Genomic DNA, 12,137 nt, shown 5'->3' with positions numbered 1-12,137 from the left:
TCATGGCTGATTATTTTATCTCTGGATTTAAACTGTGTTCCTAGATGTGGCACTTAAGAGACCAGTGGGGTACATAGGTGTGGCTATATTGTGTGTCTCAGCTTAGGGTGTTATGTAACCATGGGAAACCGAGATGTCTGTAGTTAAGGCTCTGTCAGCACCTCTTCTGGTATTCACATAAAACACCTCTGTCTTCCAGACAGGTCACTCTAGACCTTTATCAAGCCGAACCTGCTTTCTACCTCCAGAACTCACTCGCTCACCTAAGCGCTAACGCTGTCTAGTGCATTATGGGCACTGCGGGAAGGGGATGGGTTACCTGTAAGGCACAGTATAGAGCACTACATAAGTATGTTATATTAGCATCACTCCTATTCTCTCAACACTTGTGGAGAATCTACTTTTTGCTTGACATTGTATTGGGTACCTAGCACAGAAAAAATATAAAATCTGAATATGACACACTTCCCCCTTCAAAAGCAAATCGTATGTTAGTTTTCCTTTCACTTCCCTTGAAATCACTAGATTCCCATAACCCACGGTGACAGTGAGCACATAGGGTAGGCGTGCAGCAATGTCAGTGAGAGTCATTTTAAGGATCCTAAGTAGGATTAATCTCACGAATCCTAGAACCTGGGTGATACATGTGAGGAAAGCTCTGCTAATCCAGGGACCTCTCTGTTTATTGCTTCCTTCCTGTGATTCCTCAGTAGGCTTACATCTTACACGTGTCGTACGCAGACCCAGTACCAGAAAGAGGGTTGTGCTGGATCGCCTTCTATCCACCACCTTTGTTAGGACACAGCTTTCTTGCTGGCCTAACTACTACAGATTGACCTTCCCTGAAACTGGCATGGCCACATCTACCCATCCTTTTTGCTACCCCACTTCTGCTCCTACTTGCCTTCCCTGCTGTATCGTGGGGTGGGAGAACACCACTGCGAGGCCTGGTAAGCCCCACCGTTGGCTCAGCCAAGCATTCCACCTGCACTCTGATAGATGAGCGTGCATTTGACTGCCTAATAGACGCCAGTTGTCTCTCGGGTGGCAACAGTCTACATCCTCTGGAGAAGCCCATTTACCCTCCACTAATGTGCCTCAGGCAGCAGTAAAGCAGCTACTTTCTGTTAACTAACTAACTTAGGTGTTTGAGCACAGTCTTTCCCATGCTGATGCCCCTGCCTGGGCTAGATGGCATTAGTGAAATAGAAGGAGGAAGACTTGAGAGAACTGAGAGTTGTTTTGTTTGTCTGTTTGTTTGTTTTCAGTGTCCCATGCACGTGTAACGAGGTGCTGCTGCTCTCCTCCCTCTGGTGGGCAGGGCAGCAGAGAGCGCACACTGGACATGCTGTCAGCACCACTGGCTAACCTTTCAGATTGGTTTTCGTTTCCACTAGCTCTCTCTGCTTCTGCTAATGCTTGGCTTGTTTGCTGGACTCATGGTCATTGCGAAGCTGTCACTTCTAGGCAAAGCAAACTGGCCGTGTTTCCCCTCAGTTCCTGCTAGGCCATGCAGGAAAGAACAGATACACTTTGAGTCCGGAAGCTTAATTATCACAAAATTCAACCTACATCCTGAAATATTCAGAGTGGTACATAACCCTGACTTGACCATCAGTGGAGTCTCTCATATGGCCATTATATTGTCATTAGCAAGAATTTGTTCTTCTTGTTCCAAAACTGACTGATCAGTGTGGTTTTTTTTTTGTTGTTGTTGTTGTTGTTAATTGAGCCAGTTAGTCAGTGTCTATAAATGTATAATTTTTTAATAGATTGGTTATTCCACAATCCATCCTTTTAACTTTCAAATGAAGCACTCTGTACTCCTAAACTCAGGCCTTGGGTGCTCAAAAGGACATACCAAATTGTAGGATTTTTATGGCCATTCTAGACCTTGTAGACCCTTCCTGTCAGTGACAGAGATGGTGAGCCCAGTGACATTGAACAGTTCCAGTGGCAACGTGGAAGCCAGAGTCACGATGTCCTGACATCCCTTCCTGAGCCCTCCAAAGAGTCAAGCAAGTGTTCTTTGATGTTGTGCTTTATCTGAAGTACTTTTGTCCGGCCACTCATATGCTTGAAAGCCCGTGAGAAGCATGAAGAACAGTGGGTTTTGCCTTTAGGCAAATGGGCCTTAAGGTCTGTACGAGCTGGAGGGACTGTGTGCGACTCCCCAGCCTCTGAGCTGAGGTAGCAGAAGTCGCACATCACCACATCACCGCACCAGCACACCACAGGGAAGGAGAATGATAGGAATTTTTTTTCAGGTTGAAATAGCTTTGCTTCTTGAGTAGTTTGCCACGGTTACTGGTAAGCCCGGTACCTGGACCTGCGACATGGGAGGCACAGCTGAGTCTATACCTCCTTATCAGCAGGCAGTACCATTCCAGCTTGTTATCAGAGAAGGCAGCATTTACTGGTGCTGTCCAGAACTGCAGGCGCTGGCCAGAGAGCGTCTAGGACTCGCTCTCCCTGTCTCTAGTCTGAGGCACTCCGTAGCTTGGAACTCTCTCTTTTCTGCCTGTCACCAGGCCCAGACCGACAGCTGCGGCCTTCCTGAAAAGCAACCTTTCTTGCTGTCTGTTTTCTTTCTCTTTTTTATTGGTGGAAAAAAGGCTCAGTTGGGATAGTGGCCCAGCAGCACAACAGACCTTTGAGGCAAGGTGCAGTGCACTCTGGGCCACCTTGCTCCATGGACGGACCCTCTACAGAAGGGGACACAGGGCCCGTGCTGCACCGTGTGCTCACCTGGATTACAGCCGTGGCTAGCCACGTCCTTCCTGACTCTTGCAGGTCGGAATCACCACAATGCCCTGTTCCCCACCAGATGAATACTCTTTGTTTCTTGATCCTTTTGGACACAAAAGCAAGTCTGGAGCCTCATAAACCTCTGGGTTTGGGTACTCCGAGGCTGTGAGGCTACCCTCCAGCCTTGTCCTCACACCTCACTTTCAGTTGCTGTGCAGCTGTGTGTGGCCACCCACTCGGTTCTTCACTACAGTGGCCAAAGGCTATCTGAGCTATTGTCGTTAATGAACTACAGCACAATAGACTATCGTGTAAAGCATCTAGCCAAGATTAGCCATTTGTGGAGATTTAGTTATATGTAAGTATACATACTTATGTACACGTGTGGGGATTTAGTTATATGTAAGTATGTATACTTATGTACACGTGTGGGGATTTAGTTATATGTAAGTATACATACTTATGTACACGTGTGGGGATTTAGTTATATGTAAGTATACATACTTATGTACACGTGTGGGGATTTAGTTATATGTAAGTATGTATACTTATGTACACGTGTGGGGATTTAGTTATATGTAAGTATACATACTTATGTACACGTGTGGGGGGTTTAGTTATATGTAAGTATGTATACTTATGTACACGTGTGGGGATTTAGTTATATGTAAGTATACATACTTATGTACACGTGTGGGGGGTTTAGTTATATGTAAGTATGTATACTTATGTACACGTGTGGGGATTTAGTTATATGTAAGTATGTATACTTATGTACATGTGTGGGGATTTAGTTATATGTAAGTATGTATACTTATGTACACGTGTGGGGCTGCTGTCATGGCTCAGTGGGTAACAGTGCTTGCCACCAGGCCTGACAACCTGCACTGAGAGAGCCAGTTCCTCCAGGTTGTCCTCTGACCTCCATGTTGATTTATCTGTGTGTGCCCCAGCATGAGCATAGAAAAAATTATGAGCAGAAGTCTCTCCTATGACCAGGTAGGTCCAGGGGTTGAGCTCAGGTTGTCAGGCTTGGCAGCAAGCGTCTCTCTTCTCTGAGCCATCCCTCGGGCCTACAGTAGCCTTTACCTGCATCTGTCACTGTCTTGCTCTCGTAGCTCTGCCCACCTGCGGATCTCGGTCTCGTAGCGGGCTCCGCTTCTCCGTCTGCTCCTTGCTTGTTTTCCACCTAGGGCTCACTGGCCCCTTGGCCAGAGGTTCCCACAAAGAGAGAAACACCCTGAACAGGCTTCCTCCTCTAGGTAAGCTGAAGCCCAGCTGCTAGGAAATGGATAAGCAACTGCGAAGAACTTTCTTCTTTGTCCATAGAGAATGAACGGACTTGTCTCACAGGCCCAAAAAGGCTCTTCTGATGCAGGTCTCCTAAGTCTTCTTACCTGCCTAGGCCCATGGAGCTGTCATGGTTCCTCGACTCTGTCATCTGGTGGTCTGGATCCCCTAGGGTGTACCCAGGTCCTGGCAGCTGGACCTGTTTCTTGCTATTTCAGAATACAAAGAAAGTGACATGGGCTAAAGCTGGAACTTTTCTATAGGGACTCTGAGACCTGGGGTAACCTAGGGGGAAAAATCCTTCCCACCCTTCAGATCTTTTTTACCTTGCTGGCTCTAGTCCCTGGTACGTAGCAGCGCCTGCCCCCCCCTCCCCCCAGCACCCCAGTTCTGTTGTGAGGCTCAGGAACAGACCAAACACTTGTTTTTGCACTATTCTTGTCTCTGCAGCAATGCTTTATCTATGGGTATGTGGCAAAATAGTTCAACAAAATTGTTTATTTTTCTCCCTGGCAATTCTCCTCTTGCTTAGTTTGCAGATCTAAAATGAAAAGTGTTTTTGGCTATTGATGTTGTGAAAAGCACAGGCTATCTTTCATCTCATTTCGCTGTAGCCCATCTCTTCCTTCAGGGCTACTCTCGGGTTCTTGGCCCCTGAGTTCTTGCTATCTTAGAACATGGAGTTCTACACCTGTGGTAGGCACTGACGCCTGGGGAAAGCAGCCCTGTTGTTCTTCCAGCCACAGAGCTTGCACAGAGCCTTCAGCTACTCCATCTCTGTGAGGGTCAGAGAATGTTGGTTGCTGCCAGCCGAAGCTGCCCACTGCTGCAGTGGGCTCTCTCGCTGCTGTGCCCGACCACCACCACCACCACCACTACCTAGAACTACACTTTGCATAGTCTGTTCCACTGGAGGCCAAGAGGCTCAGAGAGAAAGCTGTGTTCTGCATCTGCTGAGAACCAAGCATGGGGCCTATTGTTTTTCTTCTGGGCTTCGGTATCTTGAATCTACCTGGAAGTGTGACTGGCCACGCAGCTTTACTCATAAGCACGCAGACCTCTTCTGCTGGTGATGGGAACCAGCGGCCAGCAGAGGTCAGACCCTGAGACACAGTTTCACCACTTTTCTTTTCAGGAATTGTCAGCACTTTATGTTCCTGTCTGTCTCTAGCCTGGGTCAAGTTTCTCCTTCATAATTACAGTTGCAATCTGAATCACTTTGAAATATTTATATCTTACCCAGACATCAAAATGCAGCATACTTTATGGTCTATCACATATGACCACTATTACTAATAAGTATATCTTCAAAATGAGTGCTTGAATCAGAGAAAGAGCCAGCAGTCTAGGTTGGTCAGTGGATGTGTGTTTTGCACAAAGTACCATCATTGGAAACAAACAAGGATACAGGCTAGGTTTCTGTGCTCATGAATCTTATAGGCTTACTATGGGAGTCAAAGAAATGTTTGAGATTTCAACATTGAGAATTGCTGAGCATGATAATGCTAGTGATGAAGATGATGGGCACCACTGCGTAGCTAGCACTGTTCCACTGTCTACGCACGTGGTCTCTCCTGGGCGGATACAGCACCTTTAAGAAGTGGGTGTATTGTGTCTCTTCTACAAACAAGGAGCTGAGCCTTCGTTCAGTAATCCAGCCAAGGCCGTGAAGATAATAAATGGTAGAATAGGATGTGAAGCCATTGTCTCTGGCTCTAGACACCTACTATTTCATCAGTATTCTGTTTTCTTCTGCCTCTCATTCTGAATGAAAGCTGATGGTTCTGGTATACAAAGCACAGCCTAAGGACAGAGGGGGTGTTTATTTGAAAAGGAAACTGACACTGCATTAACACTTTGGATTCTGGCATAAAGTCAAATAACACAGGGAAATGCCTGGGAGCAGCTGCAGTTGTTCTCCAGCGACAGTGGCTGGGCTGGCCATGTAATTTAGGTGAGGAAAGCCAGTTATACAAGCAGTGAGGCTAAGGGTCTGAGCGGGCCAAGGGGAGCATAGTGGGGCCCAGGTTGGGAGTGTGGGGTGGGAAGTGTCTCTGCACACTTTGTCACACATTTTCCTTTTTTCCTGATACAGGCATTGAATGTCCCAGAGGACCACGAAACCTCCCAGGCTTGGTGCAGGAAGGAGAGCCATTCAGCGAGGAAGCCACTCTTTTCACCAAGGAACTAGTGCTGCAGCGAGAGGTAGGGTGGTTTCCTGGTTTCCGGTAGCTTCTTGTGTGGGAGAGGCATACAGCCCTGCTCCCCGGATCTTATAGTCTCCTGCTATGTCAGAGAGAAGTCTGTTGTTGCCTTTTCTGTGCCCAGCCTTGCCATCCATGAGCCATTCCTATGTCTGCCCACATCTTGTTTCCTTGAGCCCTGCAACATTGGTCAGCCACCCCCAAATTGTTCCCACTCACTGGTTACCTGGCACATGAGGCCAGCCCGGCCAGGATCCTGATGCAGAGAGCTTAAGCTCTGCAGTCCTCCTCCTTGGCGAATTAGCCTGAGCTGCCTGCCTCCAGCTGGATTTAGAAGCTTGACTAACCCTGTCAGGGGCCAATTTTCTTTGAACATTTATTTGTATCTTTGAGTAATTGCATTTTCTGTAGCGGGTTTTCTGACTTAATTTAATTGTATTTCTGTATCTGCCTGTTGGGCTGACTCTTGCAGGCAGGAGTTAGACTCTCTGCTGCCATGGTGCCTTTCTACCTGCTTGTTTTACTCCAGCCTTCGTCAACAGATCTATCTTCCTTCTAGGAGTAGGTCAGCCATTCGTCCTGCTAGATGAGCATAAGGAAGTAACAGTGGAATGTGTGTGCCTCACTTAGACTTAGGATTGGGGACCTGCCTTGGTCCCTCCTTCCTCCTTAGTCAGAGTATCAGGTCTCTGCAGTTAGAGAGTGCACACAGAGCTGCAGGTTCTGTGCGTCTGGAGGCTTTCTCTCCCGGCTCACTCCAATCCTTGAGAGCAGATGTATGGGCTTCAAGATGTTCAGTGTTGGACAAACCTGGGTAGAAACTTCAGCATCTCATTTCCTCTGAACCATCAGCCATTACATTAATATTGGGGGCTATAAAAGAACAAGTCAGCCCTAGAGGTTTATGTTGGGGTACCCAGGCTCTGCAAGGTCCACGCCCCCCCCCCTTTTTTTTTTTAACTCAACAGTACTCTTCATACCCATCATACCCATGGCTGCCACTTTGGGATTTCCCAAACATTTCGCCTTCTTGTTTTAGTAAAAGAAGTTAATTTGTCCAAACAAATCCTGACTCCTCTGTTCAAGTGATATTTGTTCCACTTCCCAAACATCAACTACAGCTACCTGAGTAATGCTACTTGTGCACATCCAGTGGCTGGGGTGTGCAGCACTTGGTCATCTCATTAACCTCACACTGCTCTCTGCCCTCACTGTTAAGTTGCACTTACCCTGAAAAGCAGCCGCCCATGGTGGTGACACACATCTTACCCCTACACATACACACGTCCTGTAGACACACAATAAAGCCTGAATTTTCATCATTTAAGGATAGCAGTGTCCACCCCCAGCCTCCACTACTCTTTGAATCCACACACCCTATTGTCTAGCGACACCTGAGGATGAGGTGGACCGAGTAAATGTTGTAGACTCTGTGATTGTGTGGACCTTTCAGGATTGTGCTGCAAAGGAGCTGGGAAGCGGGTGAGCCCATTGTAGTTTGTGGCCTGAAGGCATCACAGAGGAAGTAGCAGCAGTTACTTTTCTTTCTCTTTTCTTTTCTGGCTCGCTTTGAGACAAGGTCTCACTGTGTACCTCTGGCTGTCCTGGAATTCACTGTGTAGAGCAGGCTGGCCTCGAAAGAGGCCTCCCAAGTAAGTACTGGGACTAAAGGCGCGTGCCACTAGCCTGACACAGCTGCAAGTTCTTGCTGGTTTCTTGTGCTTAGACAGGGGAGGGAACCCTGAGACACTTGTGACAAGTTGGACTGTCTACATCACATGTCTCCCCTGCCTCCTTTTCCTTCTGACTAACATCTAGATCAGTGGTTCTCACCCTTCCCAGTGCTGCGACTCCTTAACACAGTTCCGCATGCTGTGGTGATCCCCAACCATAAAATTATGTTCACTGCTACTTCATAACTGTAATTTTACTACTGTTAAGAATCATAATGTAAAATCATAGTGTAAAGCCAGGTGTGGTAGCACACGCCTTTAATCCCAGCACGCGGGAGGCAGAGGCAGGTGGATCTCTGTGAGTTTGAGGCCAGCCTGGTCTACAAAAGGAGTCCAGGACAGCCAGGGATACACAGAGAAACCCTGTCTTGGAAAAACAAGAAAAAAAATAATAGAATCATGATATAAATATCTGTGTTTTCCAATGGTCTCAGATGACCTCAGTGAAAGGGGCATTCACCCCTCAAAGGGTTACAACCCACAGGTTGAGAACTGCTGACTTAAAAGTGACTTTCTCTTTCCTTTTCAAATCTTGTTTCCCTGGTACTTTTCTTCCTGGCCATGTTTCTACCCCACCCCCACCCCACCCCCCACAGTGACAGCTGAAAGTAATGGCCAAGTGTTCTTTCACCCCCTCCTGGTCATTGTGGCCTTTATCTGTGTGTTTTTAATGCTTACTGGTGGGGAAGGGTGGCACTTTTCTTCACTTTCATTGATACCGATGCCACATGAGTTTGCAGAGCCTTAGTCTAATCCAAAGTTGATATTTATCTTTCTTGATTGTAGTGGCCCAATCTTCCATAGCCCTTTGTTTAGGGCCTGTCCGTAATGAATATTCTGCATAGTTTTAGCAGTCGATATGATGACTTGGTCAAACTGTTTTGAAAGGTCATTATTCAGAGGAAATGGGATGTGGCCTAAACTGCAAATAATTTAAGATGTTGACTAAGGGAACCAGCTGTAGGCAACTCTCCTGGGCATTTCCCTTCATAGAATAGAGGAAAACCGTTTTCTTAATGGTGAGAGTTGAGGGAGGTTTTTGTTTAGCAAGAGTGTTGCTTACTTACTATGCCTGTGTAGTGGCTTCACCTACTCCAGAGGACATCTTAGAGAATGAAGTTCTTGCCTTCCACTCCTCCAGACATGGAGGCAGGTGCCCTGCCTGTTAAGAAATGGACTGTGTGGCTTCCTGGGAGCCAAGGGCAGCACCATGCGGCCCTCAGGAGCTGCGCTGCTGCCGCAGGGGTTGCAGTGAGCTTTGGTGCAGTGCTTGTGTCTCTCTCCCTTTGATAATCAAGCATAACTGGGTATTTTGAAGATCCGACTGTCCTTGCCTCTGCCTCATCTCTCCTTTTAAGTTTTTAAACCTTTGTTCACATTATCTCATTTGGGCCTGGGATTTCTCTACCTTGGCCCACTTTCCCCCGGATACTATAAATCTGCATTAGTAAGGGAAAAGAAACACAGTTCACATTTCAGAGTTTTCCCTGGATTCCCCATAGGAGGAAGCACAGCATGACCAGAGAAGGATCTAGAATGAGAGAAAAAGCATCATGGTCACTGTCACTAGGCAGTCAAGGAAGGGATGGGCAGCTGGCTGCCAGGTGCTAACACTGAAAAACACTGCCCTGTTTGCTAAGTCTATTTTCCTGGGCTTGGGTGAGCAGAGCGCAGATGCACTTCTATCTCCCCTCCGCTTTCAGTGAATAAAAAAACTGTTTTCCTTTCCACCTCATCCCTGTGTGGAACCCACAAGGGCAGACAAGGCTTTCCTCAGCATCTCACGTGGCCTTGCATACCCTGAGCGCTGTTTCTGTGCCTCCCTTACAGTAGAACTACTGACATTTGCAGTCACCATTCAGTCCTATTTTCCCACATGGCTCTCTTGTCCTTTTCACCGCACCACTTCTTTTCCTGTCTTCTACCTGGTGCTTCCCCTTTAGCCACCGGTCCCTCTGGCTTGGTTTTCTTGGATCTAGGAATCCTGGTCCTGGATGATGGGCCGGCATGCAGGTGCTGTTGCCAGCCCCAAGACAGATTATCTATCACCAGGGCTTCTCTGAGGATTTAAATTTAGTCAAAGGAAATCCAAAGCCCTCAACATCTCTTCCCAGCCTGACCAAAATACACACGCTCGGGCCCTGCAAATCTGGCCCTCTGCCAGTTTTTTGCAAATAAAGTTTTGTTGAAACGTATCCATGCTGATTCTTTGTGTGTTGTCTGTGACTGCTTTTATACCATAAGTCAGTGTAATGGAGTCAAGTAATGGTGTCAGAAGTCATGTGGGCTGCAGACAAGTTTGCTTACAGTCCCTGTACTATAGACTATGCTAAATTGGGTTAAATGGCTCATATAGCCACGTGGAGCTTCAAGAAGTCTCTGACCTTGAGGCGCTGGGCTACTTGTGAGGCACGCAACATAAAATTGTTGTTTTAGGTGAGCTGTGGGCTCTGCGCTCTGCGTCTCACTGGCTAGCTTGTGCTTCCTGACATGGCTCATCCCCTCCCACCCCCACCATGCAGCTGCCTTTTTAAAGCAACTCCCTGCGACACTGCCAAGGACAGGAAGATCTGGTGTAATTTCCCAGACAGGGAATTGCACTTGTTGCTAGTGTCTTCCCAGAAGTAGTGATGAGAGACAGCATTAGCTAATGGGTAGATAACCGGCTTAAAAAGTGCAAACTCCCAGAGCTTCACACTCTGGTTATCATGTGGTCCTGAGAATATGATTTTCTTGCCGCTTTGCCTTGGTATTTCTGTCTAAAAGATTGATCTAGCAATCTAACCATCCTTTTGAGGCCTTTGTCGTGAATGCAGGTCATTTGTGCTCCTTTGACATCATCTTCCAAAAGGCCAGCTAGCCAGCATATACTCACCAACATGCCAGCATGCCGATTATTGCTGTTGTGGAGAAACCTGGACTTTTAAAGAAAGAGCTGTAAGATATTAATAAAAGCTCAGTGTCACGTCCTAACTTGAGATGTAGCCCAGGCCGATTTGATGATCCTCCTACCTTTACATTCAACTCTCTCCTAGTTCCAGGCTGTATTGGGTATAGCTCTGGAGGAAGAAGAGTGCACAGGGGCTTGTAATCATTGCCAGTGTGTTTTGAGGACCCCTTCATCCTCTCTAAGACCTCCACATTGTTCTTTGATGATGCCTGGATAATGACACCGTCATGCTGGACAGCTCCAGCTGAACACTCAGGCTGCTGCCCTGACCTATTTCCCCTCCTTGCTGGCAGAAGGGAAGATCTCCCCCTAGGGAACTCACTGCAGCTTCAGTAACCCTGGCACAGCCCTAGTTTTCCTCTGACCCCCAAAGCAAAGACTAAAGCATTATAAGCAACTGTTGCTGTTGAGAAAAAAATGCGTATGTGGGGGATGTAGCCCTACCCTGATAACAGTCAGTCTAAGGAGGACTGCAGGATACATAGGAAAGAAAGCTCAGCATACAAAGACAGATGGGCCCCATCTCCTTCATTTAGGGTTCATCTTGTACTGCCTCTTGTGTGAAAAGGGGGTTGAAGGTTGCTCTAACTCGGCGCCTCTTCTGCACCCTCTGGCTTAGCCCCCCAGTTCGCCACCAGCACTGTGCAGCGTGCTCTCTCAGCCTCCTGTTCCATCTGTTCGTGTAGCCTACTCCCTGCCCAGGAGTTGTGGAGGAAGAGGGGTAGCACACAGTGGTGAGGATAGCTGGGTCCTGGGAAATCCAGGAGAGTGATTCCAGTGAGAGCTACTCTCCCACACTGATTGACATGTCCACTAGGAATCCTCATGAGCCACTAATAATTGCCTGCTAGGAAAAAAAGCAGGCTGCTCAGCTGTGCTTCATTTTTTGTGCAGAAATTACTTCATTCTAGACTATCATAGCCACCATCCAGGAGAAAGGGAGATGCATGTGCACCCATTTCTAAGCAGCTCTCTTCCCCCAAAGTGCTTAAGAGCCTTTCGTTGGGAGGAGAGTAGGGTTTGCTAGCCCACCCTTGGCAGTTCAGGGCATACCAATGATGGCTCCAAAGTTCACTGTTGTTTTCATAGAAAAGGATTCAGGGAAAAATCCTTAACTTTATAGCCATTTCTATGTGGGTTTTTTTTTTTTCAGTCTCTTTACACATTTTACAACAAATGTATGCAAAAAAAAAAATGTTATCCCCATCTCGC

At 47.2% G+C, this 12,137-nt stretch overlaps 1 protein-coding gene across 1 annotated transcript in view; it reads left to right on the top strand.

Moving 5' to 3' along the window:
• The window catches only part of SND1 (staphylococcal nuclease and tudor domain containing 1), a 406,636-nt gene that overhangs the window by 306,823 nt on the left and 87,676 nt on the right, over positions 1-12,137 (top strand). The window contains exon 16 of the mRNA XM_084788021.1: positions 6,134-6,243. Coding sequence (XP_084644147.1) covers positions 6,134-6,243 — 110 coding nt within the window. The remainder of the gene's footprint in view (positions 1-6,133; positions 6,244-12,137) is intronic.

This window comes from Acomys minous, assembly GCF_964271855.1.
Source record: "Acomys minous genome assembly, chromosome: 6".
In the NCBI taxonomy this organism is placed as follows: domain Eukaryota; kingdom Metazoa; phylum Chordata; class Mammalia; order Rodentia; family Muridae; genus Acomys; species Acomys minous.
The sequence above is the reverse complement of the archived record's forward strand: the minus strand, read 5'-3'. Positions and strand labels throughout refer to the sequence as shown.